Genomic DNA, 16969 nt, shown 5'->3' on the forward strand with positions numbered 1-16969 from the left:
GAGCCACAATGTAAGGTACACTTGCACAATGTAATACTGTCACCTAGTGGTGTTTTTCAGTTGCTTGTGGATTTAAGTGCTTCATTTCAAACTATGTTACTAACCTCGTAGCTATGTTCATCAGAGCACAGTTTTCCCAAGGAGATTTGGGTCTTGACCCTGCGGACAGCACACTCTTTGTCTGACAAACCGTCCGATTGGGTAGAGATATCGATGGGGATGTCCGGTGTGTGTGACAGCAGCTCGTCCAGATGCTCCTCCTGACTGGCGCTCAGCCTTTCCAGTGGCCCGCTGTGGGAGTGATCACTGGTGTTCCCCTCCTCTCCGTCAGACACGGACAGGTTCTCCGAGCTGAACGTGGAGTACGACTGGAAGCTACTCATACATCTATGAGGTCTGCAAGAGTGAGGATATAGAAAAATGTGTCATGAAAAGCAACCTGCGTTTTCTGTTCACGAGCCCCGACAACTGTTTGCATTACTCTAACACACGTAATATAATCAATCAGGGAATAGTATCATTTCTCATATTTACTGTAGGACTGTTTATGTTACTCTAGCACACTTAATATGAAATAAATAGCACTTACACCATAGTTTAATGAAAAGAAGCAGAATAGATGGCATAAAAGATACACAACGCCATCTTATCACAAAAGCCCAACGCATCATGAGCAAGACTGACGCACCAACTCTTGCAATCAGTTCTCCCAGGCACTCCAGGACAAAGAGCAGGGCGCTCTGTCTTAAAACAAGTAGCATTGGAGAGCACCCTCGCCCAACTAGGAAAACAAGTTGATAGCGCGGGCACCTTGGACGTCAAGACGTGCGTCGGTCGCCGTGGCAACCACGTCCCAGCCACGAAGGATGACGCACGAACCTGACCTGCCACAGAGGGATGAGCCCAAGACAACACCTTCGGCCCGGCCCACTCCACCGCAGCTTTCAAAAAGAACTCAACATTTAGATAACACGTTCGCTGCTCGGGAACATTTCTATGTTTTGCCGACCCTGGATCCAGCAGGGTCTCTCCGTCGTCTGTATTTGCCTTGTTTTTGACCATTGTCGATGAATAAATTGTCAACCTGTTTTCGGTAAGCCTTCTTCAAACTTTTGGAACACGGAGTCAGTACAAAGGGTTAACACCGGAGTGAATGCGCGGAATTTTGGCCCTTCTAGCCGACTTGCGTGAGCGGTGCCAGTGGAACACCCATTTTGTTCGGGTGTCGCTGGCCGGGGAGGCAGAATTCCTTCATCGTATTCAGTTGACACATTGCCCGGTTTATCTGTACGGCGGCCAGTATGTGTCAGGCACAGTGCAAATTCCAAACCCTTCCCAAAGAAAAAAAAAACGTGAATGCCAATAGCCACAAGACAAACGCGAATTGATGACAACGGAAGGAGTACACATAGACTTCACTATCGGTTGACGAGACAGCTCCAACAGACATTGTGCCACAGCTTCCCATAGGAGGCGTCGTGGCAGCTTTCACTGTGATAAACTTAAATACACGCTGCGTTCTAACGCCGGATTTAGGTGCAAACAGGCGGAAAGTTTTAGTGCATACATGCAGGCCGAAACAGAACAAAGTCCAAGACTGAAACCAACACAGAATGTTTTGGGAATGAAGTCTAAGACTAGACAAAGATTTTCAAAATGCGTCTTTAACTACGACTAATCTAGGGTATGAAACAGTAATTGTTACATTTTAAAATAGAAAAAAACAACAACTCTGTACTAAACAGAATTGTTATCATTCATTGTCATTACCTCTGTCTCCTTGGAAACTCCACTTCACTGTCTACCTCTCCTTCTTCCTCTTCAGAGGACTCCTCTCCACCCTAGAACAAAAGCAATCACAGTATCATCGCAAACCTCTCTCATAGTCACACGTCATGATCCAATCGGTGGCAGTTTACCTTCCTCAGAGGTCTGAGTGTGTGGGGAAGTGCATTCGGGAGGGCGTGTTTGTTCTGGAAAGTCTCTTGTTCCTGAGGCTCTGGTTTCTTCAAGACTACAACATTAGAACCAGGCTCTTTGTTGGGAGCCTTCAAAGTTGACTGGCTGCCCTCTTGAGTACTGTGCAGTGAAAAGTTGGGCAACTCTGGTTGGCTAGATGCAGGAGTGATCTCCTGACAATGAAGGCATCCAGGGAAGGGGTGAGTCTGGCAGCAGGGACAACCGGGACCGGTGCCCGGCAGGGGATTGGAGCTCGTGGATGAAGTCCGCTTACGTGTGTCTGCATCCATCGCTGTAGAGATGAGGTCGGGACTGGATCCGGAAACACGTCTTTGGAGGTGATCAGTCTGAGGGCTACGCAGGGCGGCGGCGGGGCCAAAATAACGCAGATTGTTGGCACAGTTTACGACGGCCTCTTCGCGGCCCTTCAATGGAAGTTGGGGTCCGGGAGTAGGAAGGGGAAGGTGGTGAGGTTGCTCCTGGAGAGACCGGGTGTCATCGGGCACTCCAGTAGATTTCAGCACCCCGAGGAACTCGCTATGGCTTCCTTTACTGTTGGCGCGCCGATGCCGGGGCTTGCTTCGGTAGCGGGCTTTGCCAGGAGGTGTAGACACCTTTGGGCTGGCGGACAATGGTGAGGGAGAGGGGAGAGGGTCCGCGCTGGAGATACCGTCGGAACGAAGCAAGTCTGGCCTGAAGGAGGTACACACAACAGTATGCTGTTATAAATGTTTTTGGAAAGTTTGAGATGAGAGGAGAAGTGTCACTGCCATTGACAGCAATGCACGACGTCCGATCCATTTGAACTAGGAGGGCTACCGTGATCATACAGACAGAGTCAGTGTCTCCCAGTTCAAATTGCTTCATACGTTCAAGGCAGGGGTCGGGAACCTATGTCTCGCCAGCCATATGTGGCTCTTTTGATGAGCAAGATCGCCTCATACGTTAAGTCACCGGTCGGCCAGCAGCGCTGTCGGCCCTTCCTGACTTGATGCCGAGCGAACTGGAGTATATAAAAAATACATAGGGGAAAATTCATTCATTCATTCATTTTCCATGCCGCTTTTCCTCACGAGGGTCGCGGAGGTGCTGGAGCCTATCCCAGCTAACTACGGGCAGTAGGCAGGGGACACCCTGAACTGGTTGCCAGCCAATCGCAGGGCACATAGAACCATTCACGCACACACTCATACTTTTTACAATTTAGAGTGTTCAATCAGCCTACCATGCATGTTTTTGGGATGTGGGAGGAAACCGGAATTCCCGGAGGAAACCCACGCAGGCACGGGGGAGAACAAGCAAACTCCACACGGGAAGGCCGAAGCCCGGGATTGAACCCTTGATCTCAGAACTCTAAGGCAGACGTGCTAACCACTCAGCCACCAGGCCATAGGGGAAAATTAAACCAATATAAGGAACTGCTTGGTACCCCAAGTCACACAGGCGCTTCACTTTCGTGACTTTTTGGACTGTCAAATTGTCGGAACTTCCAGGAGAGCGAGACTCACGAAACGACCGCTCCGAAAGGCTCCGCCTGTCTCGGCCACTGTTTCTGACTGTTTCAATCGCAACATGGCGACTGCTCGTAAAACCAGAGCGTGACCACCCTCTGCCTCCCGTGTTATGCATTCAAATGCATCACGAAAGAAACAGTGCTTACAAAATGGACTCGGACAAGCTGGCAAAAGAACATAGAATATACAGTGTGTGTTCATTTACATACATACAAATAGACACACACTGTATGGTTCTTGTGGAATCACATTTTAAAATATGCTGTGTTTTGGCTCTCTCTGTCCAAACCCCTGGTCTAAGGGATAGATTCAGACCTTTTAGCTGTGGGCATTCCAGGTTTGTGAGAAATGCTTCCTTTCTTCTTGATCAGCTTTTCGACAGCATTGGACCGTACGATGGGTCTGACCAGGTGGCGCTTGTAGGTGCCAGGGTACTTCTTCTCCACAGCTTGCTCTCTTCTGTGATGATAAGTGTAATATAAACACTATTACTATATTCAATATCCATGAAAGAAAAAAAGTAACTACAATGATCCCTCATTTTTCGCATTTAATGGGAACGCACGCGATAAGTGAAAAACCGCGAAGCCGCGCCCCACATTTTTTTTTTTTTGATGTTCAATGTTTGTATTCAGATTTAGCATTGGAAAGATATATAGACTATTTATATATAAGACATGCTTTTTCAAAGTACATTAAAAAAAAACTTTTATGTATATTTATTTATATTTTAATATATGGTAATTACTTCAAATGTAACAACTATGATAAGTTTTAAACATGTTACTGCCCCACCGAATTATTTGTGGACAAGAATAAAGCAGAAAAATGCTTGGCTTTATTAAATGCTTCATTGAGTGAGTCCACTTAAATCCGCTACAGCTGCTCACTTAAACACAATGAGTTGCCAGAGCAACTGTTTAACAAGTTAAACGATGACTGTCACATGCAGCGCTTTTAAGTCCGCTTCTCTGACAAGTTCAAACATTAAACATCTGTCAATCATGGTTAACTTCAATAAGCTACTTCAGTGCACTCACAGCCTGACCAACAGCAAGCAGGGAGAGGGACGGAGGGAGCGTGAGTGAGACTACATGATCGGCTTGGGACAGTTTATCTGTATCTTTTTTTTTTAATTGAAAAAAAATCCGCGATGGACTGAGGATGCGAAATTTGAAGCGTGAAGTAGCGAGGGATCACTGTACACCAATACGTAAAGAAGGGCAATAGTATTACATAAGAAAGCCTGCAACTGTGATAAGAAGCTTCTTCACTTACTTCATGAGGTCCTTCTCTCGAACCTCCAGCTGCAGCATGATGGCACTGAGCTCCATGTAGAGGTTGTTGGCTCTCTCCAGCTTCCTCTCGTAATGTTCCCGGATGTCCAGCGCATGCCTAAGAGCATTTAAAACATCCAGAAAAAAAGCTAAAACAAATCCCCTATCTACGATGGCATGTCAAACCAATTACGCAACTAATTCCCAAAAGTACTGCTATTGCATTAGTAGTGGCAATAATTGAAAACACTGACATTTAGGCACTTCAATTAACTCAATTACGTCTATTGACAGCGCTAGACGTTAAATGTATTGGCTGCCACTGACAGCAATAGCCGTCCAATCCATTTTGATTGGCAGGGACAAGATGTTTATCGCCGTCAATAGCCACGTTTACATGCTGACTTTTATTCATACCGATTCAAATCATTCCGAATGGAAATTTCACATCAGCTGTTTACATGTCACTTCATCTATTCCGATCCAGCGTTTACATGTGACTGCCTTTATTCCGAAAGGACGTTTGACAACTGCCGTCTGACATGCGCAGATTAATCAAAACAAAGCGTCACGTTGCAAAACATGTAGATCGATCGTCAGATCAGCTGCTGTTTTAACTTTTCGAGTGGAAATAAAACTTCAGAATGATACGCCGTTCATTTAAAAAGTTGTGTGGGTGCGCTGTGCGTGTGCTTGGAAGCCATGTTGCAAGTGACGTCACCATGTCACCGAGTGACGTCACCACGTCAGTACGGAGCATGCGCAGAAAGAACGCAACCAGACACCATTCCGCTTCCCTGTTTATATGATATAATTTTACTTCTAATCGGTTTGGGAAAAGGAATATTCCACCCCTGTGAATCGGAATGAAATTCCATTCGGTTTGGGCCTGTTCATTCCGAATGAGGTGTTTATATGGAATACATTTATTCGGTTTGAACAAATATTCCGATTGTAATTGGAATATTTGGCTCCATGTAAACGTAGCAACTGACAGGCAATAGGTTTATTTATGAAATAACATTACAGCAGTTACAATACAATAGAAGTAATGTTGATGTGTTTCTTTAGTTTCAGTGTGATAATTTAAGTGGTAATTTGGCAAAGTTACACAGTGTGAAAAATAGTTAATTTTTCGAGCAAATCTGGTTCGTGTCCCACTGTCAATGGCGGCCAATGAGTTAAACTGGCCCTTCTTATGTAACTGGTATTTAGCCAGCACCTGAGTTCATCCCGTCTTCGTTTAATCAGCTCTTCATCCAGCCTGTGAATGCACGTGCCTTCACTTTTGATCTTCTCAAAGTGTTTCTTTACTTCCTCGCGCCATTCAGCCTGAATGTGAATGAATGTAAGAAAAAAAGTCACAAACCCCAGCCACGTATTTTTAGTACTTCTTTCAAGATGAACAGACCTGAGACTTGAAATAGGTCTCTTGAGGAGCTCCCAGAACATCAGCCGAGGCAATGTCGAGGTGTAGGAGGATCTGACGGAACGACGGTCTGTTTCTAGGCTTGCCTTGCCTGGGAAAATATAAGTAGGTTATTATGTGAGGTTTTGAATCATAGAGCTACTATCACACGTTATGTTATTGAAAAAGCCTACAAACCATGTTTGTTTCATGAGGATTTTGAAGCCATCTGGGCAGGTGGATGGCACAGGGAGGTGAAGACTGTTACTGCCGACACCCCAGATGATAGCAGAAGAGTCGACATCTTTGTAGGGGATTTCTCCAGTCAGCAATTCCCATAAGACAACTCCAAATGACCTGCAACACAGAATAGGAATTTTACAACTAGAAACATCCAAGAATTTTAAAATCATCATGTGGAACTCACCAGATGTCCACTTTTTCCGACACGGGCTCATTTCGAATAACTTCCGGGGCCATCCAAGCGACCGTACCCGCGAATGACATCTTTGTACTTTTGTCACTGAGCTCTTTTGATGTGCCAAAGTCAGATATCTTCACAGAATCGTTGTGGGTAACCAAAACACTTTAGAAAACAAAGAGAAAGGAGAAGGTACGTTTTAATATCCTGACATGAGCTCCAGAAATTAGATGCAAGTCAAAATATGCAGTAGCAAATGTGTGATAGTGATGTATTTAAATCAAGGCTGTCAAACTTATGGGCCAACTGGGACACCCACCATTAATCGATAACTAATGAATTATGAAATGAAATCAAATTGTCAAACTACTTTGGTAGTCAATAAATTTTTAAGATACTTTCTTGGCCTAAAATTTCTCCAAGTTTTCTTCTTTCAGTCTCCTGATTGCAATATTCTTTTACTTTTGTTTTATTTTGTTAATTTATTAACACTTTTTGATTAAAAAAACAAAACAAAAAAAGGCAGTACAGTATTATATTTTACATAGTTTTCATTTTCACTTGAGTTTTCGTTTTTTTTTTATTTTTTAATTTATTCATATTTTCTAATCAAGAAAATAAAACAAGGGATAAACAGTAAATGTTGTCTTTTTAATAAAAATATTGTATATATGAATATGTAAAATAATATACAGTGATCCATCGTTTTTCGTGGTTAATAGGGACCAGAACCTTCCGCGATAAGTGAAAAACCCCCGAAGTAGCGCACCCACCACCCCATTTTTTTGTGTGTGTGTTCAATGTATTTATTCAGATTTAGCATTGGAGAGAGACACAAAACACAAGGCTGAAAAAGCAGTTTCCGCCTTTGCGCCCCTCTTTAAAATAAATTGTTCTATTTTAAGCCAAAAGAACTGTTGTGTTTGATAGAACAATATGTCTATATGATGCCATAGCATATTCATGGTGCATTAAGCCCCGAACTATTTTTAATTTGTCCGTTTTACCCTGGAGACCCCCGTTTACAGACGTCGCACAACCGCTTTTGTTTCAACCCAGCCATAAAAAGAATTATATTTATTATTCAAAATATCTGTCATTTTTAGCTTAGAACCATTAATTGATGTCTAATATTGAGTTAAAAAAATAAACAACCTTAAAAAGTTTTATACTTTTAAACAAATTACGTCACAATGAAAATGGTGTCTGTAAATTAGTCACGGATATCTTCTTCATAACTATCGCTTAATCGTTTTTTTTTTTTTGTTACTGTCGCATTTTCCCCAATATTTTAGATGATAAATAATCGATCCAAACAACAAAAAATTGAAAAAAAAAAGTTTAAAAAGGTCAATATTTGAAAAAGAACATTTCGACCACTCTTTGTTCTCTGCGATTTCTGCATCGCGACCCTTGTTTTATTACCATGTTTCACCCATAAAATCCCCCGAAAATCCGGCTGCAGCCATTCACAGCTGTGTCTTGACACTTTGTAATACATGCTACATGGAGTTTTTGGATTGATAAGAGTTAAGAACGCAATAATATCACATTAAAATCATAGTGTGTTTAATTATGCTCTCTCATGCTCTCACCTCCAGTTAGGGTTTTTGCTGTTTAAAAAAAAAAAAAAAATTGGAAAAATTGAAAAATGCCCTCCTGTTCAAAATTTTTCTTCCCCTAGAGAATTGAGATTTTAAGCTTCCTAATGTTGTATCACACAAACATTTAGGACAATTTTTAAATTTGGCCAAATCGTCTCAGAACGGAACTTCAAGTCACCTGAGCGTTTTCCGCCATATATATATGAATGTTTTTTAAGCACTTCAAATGCAATAATTGTGATAGGTTTTAAACATGTTACTGTCCCACCGAATTATTTTTATAAAGTAGTAGTAGAAAAATGCTTGGCTTTATTAAATGCTTCACTGAGTGAGTCTACTCAAATTCACTCGGAGCTGCTCACTTACACACAATGAGTTGCCACAGCAACTGTTTAACAAGTTAAACCATGATTGATGCATGCGTCGCTTCGGAAGTTCGTGACTCTGGCAAGATCAAACACATTACTCTGTCAATCATCATTAACTTTAATAAACAACTCCAGTGCACGTACACTGCCTGCCTGATGAACAAAGAGCAGTGAAAGGGAGGGATGGAGAGTGACACGCAAGCGGCTCGGGGAAGCTCATCTGTATTTAAATTTTATTCATTGAAAAATATCCACGATGGAGTGAGGGCGAGAAGTTTGAAGCGCGAAGGAGCAGGGATCACTGTAGTATTGCAAATATTCTCCGATATATTAATTTTCTAAAATTTACATCTTTTATTAAAAAAAAAAAAAAAAAAAATTCTCTGATCATTAAAAAAATATACTTATTTTAAATATTTATATTTTTAATATTCATTCATTCATTTATTTTCCAGGCCGCTTATCCTCACTAGGGTCACGGGGGTGCTGGAGCCAATCCCAGGATTGCGTCATACAATACTTGTAATTGATACTCTGCCATCTTTGTTCAGTAAATGTATTTCGTGGACATGTTGTTTAGTAAAGGTATTTAGCGAACATGTTGTACATTATCTTTGTTGTTTGAAGAAAGTGTAAAATGATTATTTGTTGATGTGAAAAGAGTGACAATGAAACAGTTATATTCGTCAGTTCGCCCCCTTGTGGGGAAAGTATGTAGTTCAGCTAAAAAGAACAGATTTCAACTGTATAAATCAGTTTTTTCCCAATCTTTTCTGAGCCACGGCACGTTTTTACATTGGAAAAGATCTCGTGACACACCACAAACCAAAAATGTTCTATAATTACTTTCCGTACAATATATTTAAGCATAAAACAATTTCTGAATATCTGATGAACACAAAGCCGTTATCCTGGCAGGAATCTTCTTCAACAGCTCGCAGTCGCTTTGTTTTTATTTTTCTATAGCAGTTAGGCTTGAAAAACGTTTCAGACAGGGTGACATTAACAATGTCTTTAACCGCATCAGGGCCGAACGTCTTGCTGACAATGGCTTTGCAGGCAGGTAATATTAAGGTCTCTGGCATAGTGTGGGTGTTTTTGGATTTAGCAACAAGTTCGGCAACAAAATTTTGAGGGCTTTCTCATTGACCTTTGTAGTTTTTCTCAAAAAAGTTTGTTTTTACGAAGGCTAACAAAATAGTCCATCAACTTGTTTTGAAGCGACAGGCGTTTCGTTTGGAGATGACGTTTAAGCTTGCTTGGCACCATGGCGCTGTTTGATAGTTGCTCGTGTTGCGTTCAAGAACAGCTTGGATTTCTATCCATCAGCCACCTTGCTTTCCTTGAAAATGTGTTGGAATAAAACACAGGGGGAGGATTGATGGTCGACACATACGGATAAAATGGAAAGGACACTTTCGTGTATGTCGACACTTGACAAGTCTAATCAAATGATGTACAGTAGACATGCTGGGGTCCACATTGTCGTGAACAGCAAGGTGGCTGATGGCTTGAAATCCGAGCAGTTTTCGAACGCAACACGAGAAATACTCCAGTCATCTGCACACAACCGCAACCTTCCACCTACTCCTTCCTTCCTGCTGCAACTACGCCAGACGATGTTAAAAAAAATGCGATATTGGATCATTTCAAGTGGCACACCTGACGATCTCTCACGGCACACCGATTGAAAAACACTGGTATAAATCACAGTAAAGCAAGACTGTTATTGATTATAATAGATTTTAAGAATATGTATTCTTGTACCTGAAAATATTAATTTGAATTAATTTTCTTTTTATTGAGAATAAATATATTTATTTTAAGCGGATTACAATGTGATGTTGGAGTCATTGTGTTGAAATAAAAGAGACTGAATTTGGACAGCACAAGAACAACTGTTGTGTCCTCGTTCCTCATGCACCTTTGTCTGTTCCACAGACTATTGTATTTGTTGTGTGGCACCATCTTTGGGTTGCCTGGCTCTGCCAGACTTTTCTCCCTGTATTTTTCAAACACTGAGAGAAATAGTCTGGGAACCATCCCATTAACAGCCTTTTCGAGCAGGTACAAAATCAATCGACAAATCAGATTCATTTATTTGCGTGATGTGTTTTTAACGAGCAACGTCACTCTTGCGCGTCGGAAGTCGTCTCCACAACAAAGCTGAACAGGAGAGCCGAGAATATGTTCCAATCCAAGGTAAAATCAGTTTTAAATGACCAAAAACACATCGACACGAGTCATTGACAAGTCTGTCCCGCGCTAGCCATGTTGAATAAACTCCGCTCTCCTCGTACGTTTACTTCCGCGCACAAGTCCCTGGTCCTGCCCTCGTCGCTTTAATAACGTGACGTCTGCCCTGCCCGTCGCTGATTGGTCCACTCCGCTGTCTGTTTGCTGTGGCTTGCTCCGCCCTGGAAATTGTATCCGTGGGAATGGTGGCCAGACTCAATAGCTGGAACAGCGGTGAGTCTGGTGTACCAGGCTAATCTTTGGGACCCGTAACGCATGCTGCCTTCAAAGTGAATGAAGATGCCTTCTGCCTTTGTACAGAGGCTGATCACAGCTTAGCACAGCAGTTATGCTTACTGACCATTAAATTTCTCCAAATTAAGATGCTTGGGATTGGTTTTCATGGTGCGAAAATTACCGTATTGGCCCGAATATAAGACGGTGTTTTTTGCATAGAAATAAGACTGAAAAAGTGGGAGTCGTCTTATAGTCGCGTTCTTGACATTATACCCATTCACGATGCTAGATGGCGCCAGATATCATTGAAGCGGTGTTCTGTCATGACAAATCTCAGCTACTCTCAAGTTTAACCAGTTTGCATTATATTATTGCAATGTTTTTCCTTATTCAGATTTGTTGCAAGACTACAGTTACAGTTAGACTTCACTTTGATGGTTAATGCAGTTATTGCAATTTGGTTGTTTTATCACAATAGATTGGTTTATTTACATTTCAAAAACCAGAAGCCATTCATTTACGAATATGATTGCACTTTAGTTTACATATTTAAATGTTCAGATATTAAGATTTGAATGAGGCAAAATAACATGCTTTTTCTCTCAAATATGTTGTTATAATTATTAGTTTCAGATGTACTGTAATTATTTTCTGTATAAAAATTAATTTGGTGTTCAAAAAGTCTTTTTTCAAACTTGAGTCTTGAAAAAGAGGGGGTCGTCTTAAAATCAGGGCCGTCTTATATTTGGGCCAATATGGCAATTGGACAATACATGATTGAAAAACAAAGAATTCTAAACTCATTACATACCCCATTCACTGTACTGAAGCTGTGTGCCTTTGGTATTTTGAGTCAAAGCACTGTGTGAGCCATATTTGATTTGTAATATTAAATAGTAAAAATGGAAAAAATTGTATTTTCATTCAAAAATAGGACTTTTTTTCCCCGAAATTAAATATATTTTAAATCTTTATTAAAGAAAAAAACAATAATTATTCTCGGATTGCTGTAGCCCTTGACCTTTCCTTGAGGAGCACAGAAATTTTATTTTCTTGATATTTTAGCAATAAATGAAGTAGATACAATTGATTTACTTTTGCAGGCCATACAAAATAATGTGGCAAGCTTGATCTGGCCCCTGCGCTTTGAGTTTGACATCTGTAATTTATTTTGTATATGCAAGCAATAGACACTTTTCTATAAAGAGCGTCAAAACACGATTATAAGCATATCGTCATCCAACATCTTTTTGCATATGATTCATCCAATTAATCAAATGAAGATGACCTTTCCAGACAATTCATGCTGAAATCGCTCTGCTGACTAATACAATGTTTGGCAGAGCTGCGGCACGCCAATATTGATTAAAGATACGGGGGGATGCAGATGCTGTGCACAGGATGTTCAGGGTAGGCGACTTCACTCGCATGAAGACCACACGATTAATAACATCCTGAGGGTTAATGTCACACTATTTAGAACTGGAAGGCTGAATTGCCGCCGTGGGTAATAGTATGAGTCAACTTTATAATATGAGGAGAAGGAAGACGAAATAACCCCTGAGGCCTTATATATGAAATTATCACACAGCATAAAGAGACGGTCTTGGATTTTGTTGCTTGTTTCATAAGAATGAGTGGAAGTGACAAAATGTCAAATCGGAACAAATTTGAGTGACAGTAACCCTAAATTGACGGCATTCAATAGGGGTTCAACAGACTCAATCTCCTAATTGTCACGTTGAATTTACTGCACAGTAATAGTAAAGGCTTAAAGTCGATTCATCCCAATTACATTGGCTGCCATTGATGGTAATAGACAAACCAAAGTTGCTCTTTGGAATATTACCAAAGCAAGGAAAAACGATCAACAACCTTCTTACAGTTGTTATTTCATAAATGAACTCAAAGGCTGTCATTGATGGCAATAGATGTTCAATCTATTCTGTTCCTCCCAGTCAAAATGGATTGAACGTCCATCACCGACAATGGCACTGAAAAATGATCGGCTCACTTGGGAGATTTAAGATCCCTGTGGATGATCTTGTGAAGGTGCAGGTAGTTCATGCCACTGGCGATGCCTGAGGCCCAGTCCACCAATAACCTAGGGGTAACTTTCCGTCCAGCCCTGAGCACTTCATAAAGCTGCCCTTGAGCGCAGTACTCCATGATGATGCAGTAACAAGGTGCCTGAGTGCACACCCCCCTAGGCGGAACACAGGAAACAAGTGAGCAAATAAGCAGCGTGTACAAAACTAAACAAACCAAGAGATTGGAAACCTACTTGAAGCTGATGATGTTGGGATGTTTGAGTTTTCGCAGGTGCTTGATGTCCGTCTCCTTCTGCTCGCGCACCTTTTTTATCGCCACCTCCTCAGAACGGAACTTCCCCAGGAAGACGGCTCCCTGAGCACCGCTACCCAGCCACTGCAACTCGGAGATTTCCTCAAACGGAACCTCCCACATGTCTGGGACGAGATAAATGGAAACTTGAATTCACTGGAGAAGAAATAAATGTAAAACCCTAACTTTTAATAGGCTGCCTCTGGCTCTAATATAGCAAAACTGTGTGCTATTAGGCATGTGCCGGTATGAGATTCTGACGGTATGATAACCTTAAGCAAAAATATCACGGTTTCACGGTATTGCAATTAAAGCTGTAAAATGTGTTACTTTGAGAAATTTGGATTTATAAAAAAAACTTAAAAAAAAAAAAAAAAAAACTTTTTTCCATTGAACAGGATTTTTAGTTTTCAAAACATTACCAAGTTGGAATATAAGTATGATGTCAAGTTCAAATAAATGAAAAAAAAATAAAATAAAATAATTGAAATATTCTAAATAAAATTAAAATAAATGCAGTCCTTTAGGTGAGCCTAAACCCACAGCCACCGCTCAATATGATTACTATCAGAACAAAAATAATTGAATTATTTTCCATAAAAAGCACGTGTGACTGACTCGTATCATGTTTACATTATACACACTGTGTTTCTCAACACAGACAGTTGCCAGAGAGAAAAAAAACATGTTTTACACCGCTGGACACACTAAACATGCTGGAGTTAACTCTTGTAGCTGGTGGGAAACGTTCATGACAGTGTTTAATAACCTTTAATTTTGTATAAATGCGAAATCATATTGGAGGTATTGCCTCCTCAACAGCCACCCTCCACAAACACATTTTACATGTCGGTTGGCCCTCCTCTAAGCCACGGCCGTCTGTAACTTTTCTGTAGCTGAAGTATTCCCATATCAGCGATTTATTTTATTTCGATGAGGTGGGGGGGGGGTTCAGGAGTTTCACTTCCTCCAGCCATCGTGTAGCACAGCTGACTCACTGACACTGAGCAACAACCGGTGGGGGAGGCTCGAGCCTTACAGTTGCAAGCAAGGGTTTTCTCCATGCATTTAAAAAAAATAGCTAATACCTTAGGGACGGTATGACTGAAAATTTTTGCGGTTTTGAAACCATGACGTTTTCATACCACAGTCAGAGGCGTAGCAAGGGTCCCCGGGGGCCCCAGGCAACAAGCAACAATTCTGAGTCACGTGACACACATACATACTCGCGCAGTATAATGAACACAAAGGTGGGGGGGCGCGAGTGTGCGCTGCGCGCATGTGCGGTCATCTTGGCCATAAAAGTGGCAAAAATTAAGCACTTTACACTGACTCATATAGATGTACTTACATTTGGTCATGGACGCACACATTTTAACAGGTGGCCGTCCTCTGCTCGAAATGCGCACCTTACGCCTATTGTCGTGCCCAGAATACGCAGCGCTTGTGACGTAGGACAATAACAGGACTGGTTGCTATGGGAAGGTACGCATACCCAAGGAACCTTGCTAAAAGGAGTATTAAAATTGCTAATAAAATTGTTTAGGATTATTTTAGATGCATATATGTTACATTTTTCTTATAGAGTATTTGACGAAAAATACGATAGACCCATTAATAGAATTTTTGGGAAAAATCATTTCTTTAAGTAGTCACATGAATAATGAGGTGGCCTGTAAAAATCAACGTAAAAAAACTCGGCATTGACGTTCCAGAGAATATTTGGTGAGGTAATCTTTAAGCAATCATGTGGTATTAATAGCTGACTGGACTTTCTTAAACATGTGTACTCTATGTGACATGGTTAGTGCTGATTGGGATTGATAACAGAATCGTTAGGTAATCTGCCAAATGATTCCATGGTATTGAAACACTCCCTACACTTGTCGCTGGCTGCGACAGTGCAGTAAAGCTGCGTGTGTCTGTTGGCACTCTTGAGGCCCCTGCTGGATGGGGGCCCTAGGCAATTGCCTAGTTTGCCTAATCGAACGCGACGCCTCTGGCCAAGGTATACCTTGAAACCGGTCATCAGCACATGCCTATGTGCTACAAATGATTGTTTAAATAGTTGACTAATTACAGATTATTTTTGTGATTAGCCGAATAATCGGTTCATATATAAATCACATTATTTACTTTTAATGTTACAGAAATTAAATATTAAATAATTAGATATAAAATATATATATAATATATATATAATATAAATATTAGATAATTAAATTAAATAAACTGATGAAAAAATAAGTACAAAATGTATTTGCTGTGTTTTCTTTTCTATTATATTTTCTATCCTTTTTTTTTAAGTAATATACTGTATATACTTACTGTACTATATTCCTTCTGTTTCTAATAAAAAATGTTTTATAAAATACACCTAAAAATAAATAAGAATATTTATTTACCTCATTAGCTGCCATTGACAGCCATAGACATCCAAATGGATCACAGTTAAAATGGATTGGACATCTATCGACATCAATGGCAGTTAATTTAAGAGGCTGTAAAAAGACAGGTCATCAATAGAGGTGGGAATCTTGGGGCACCTCACGATTTGATTACGATTCAGAGGCTACGATTCAATTATAAATCGACTATTGATGATCAACCCCCCCAGCTATTCGCTGCTTTTAATGTTTCTGCCATTAGTGACAAAAATTAGTACAAAAACCCTCTCAGGCTTAAATAAACTACTATTTCAGTATCAAGTTCACAGTTGAAAACAGTAAATAAAAAACTCAAGTCCCCAATCTGTATCAGCAGCTTTAAACTACATTCAATTAATTTAATGTTGTAAATCAACCGTTAAAGTTGTTAAAATTGCTCCCACTATCCCATTATTTCCCTTCCGTCTACTTTCGACATGTGAAAGTTTTAAGACAGTTTCATCATTTAAAGATAGATTCAAGTCAAAATTTTGCTGATTTAGGAGCATTTTAGATTTAAAAAAAAAAAAAAATTAGGTTTGCTACGACAGAGCTGAGGCAGTTGAGACCTGACAAGTCAACTGCTTTAATATGGCGGCTGTTTACTAACACCGGCTAGTCTGTCATTTCGCATCTAGTTCTATATACATGTGATAGCTACCGTAGCATTATGTGGCCGTGGTTTGTAGCAACGTGGGCAAAGTTTGTAGCAACTGGGCGTTGTTTGTAGAGGCTGTTGGCGTTTTTTATATCTAGCAGCATGAGTTGTGGAATGTGGATGTTTACTCTGGGTCCGTTCCTCATTGCGCCCCAAAGACTGCGCTGACTGTGTTTTACTTCTGCTTTACTTAGCGTATTTAAATAATCGGAATATGGATGTTTGTAAATTGTTCTTGAATCTTTAGCGGCCAAATCGCGAATAATCTCAGAATCAAAAATTTCACCCACCTTTAGTCAAAAAGTTATCAACTAACTTGATAATCGATTAATTGACGATTAATCGTAGCAGTTCTAATGTGATTTGTTTAAAACTACTACAATAATTTGGAACGCCAACTGCAAGACTCAGCCCAATTCCATCTGACTGCACTAGCGCCCTGTTCGCCTGCAGCATGGTGAGTATACCTTGCTGCTGACCTCAATTCAAACTGACAAACATCACAACTTCATGCAAAGC

At 40.6% G+C, this 16969-nt stretch overlaps 1 protein-coding gene across 2 annotated transcripts in view; it reads right to left on the bottom strand.

Annotated features, from left to right (window-relative positions):
* The window catches only part of si:ch211-45c16.2 (mitogen-activated protein kinase kinase kinase 13), a 61858-nt gene that overhangs the window by 10226 nt on the left and 34663 nt on the right, over nt 1–16969 (bottom strand). For both annotated transcript variants that reach the window (XM_057852247.1, XM_057852248.1), the window contains 11 exons: nt 13308–13491; nt 13038–13229; nt 6586–6744; nt 6357–6515; nt 6162–6270; nt 5973–6082; nt 4752–4868; nt 3789–3932; nt 1920–2652; nt 1771–1841; nt 105–396 (listed from right to left, as the gene is read on the bottom strand). In XM_057852247.1, the coding sequence (XP_057708230.1) occupies nt 105–396; nt 1771–1841; nt 1920–2652; nt 3789–3932; nt 4752–4868; nt 5973–6082; nt 6162–6270; nt 6357–6515; nt 6586–6744; nt 13038–13229; nt 13308–13491 (2270 nt within the window). The remainder of the gene's footprint in view (nt 1–104; nt 397–1770; nt 1842–1919; nt 2653–3788; nt 3933–4751; nt 4869–5972; nt 6083–6161; nt 6271–6356; nt 6516–6585; nt 6745–13037; nt 13230–13307; nt 13492–16969) is intronic.

The sequence above is a fragment of the Corythoichthys intestinalis genome, chromosome 12, assembly GCF_030265065.1.
Source record: "Corythoichthys intestinalis isolate RoL2023-P3 chromosome 12, ASM3026506v1, whole genome shotgun sequence".
NCBI classification, from domain to species: domain Eukaryota; kingdom Metazoa; phylum Chordata; class Actinopteri; order Syngnathiformes; family Syngnathidae; genus Corythoichthys; species Corythoichthys intestinalis.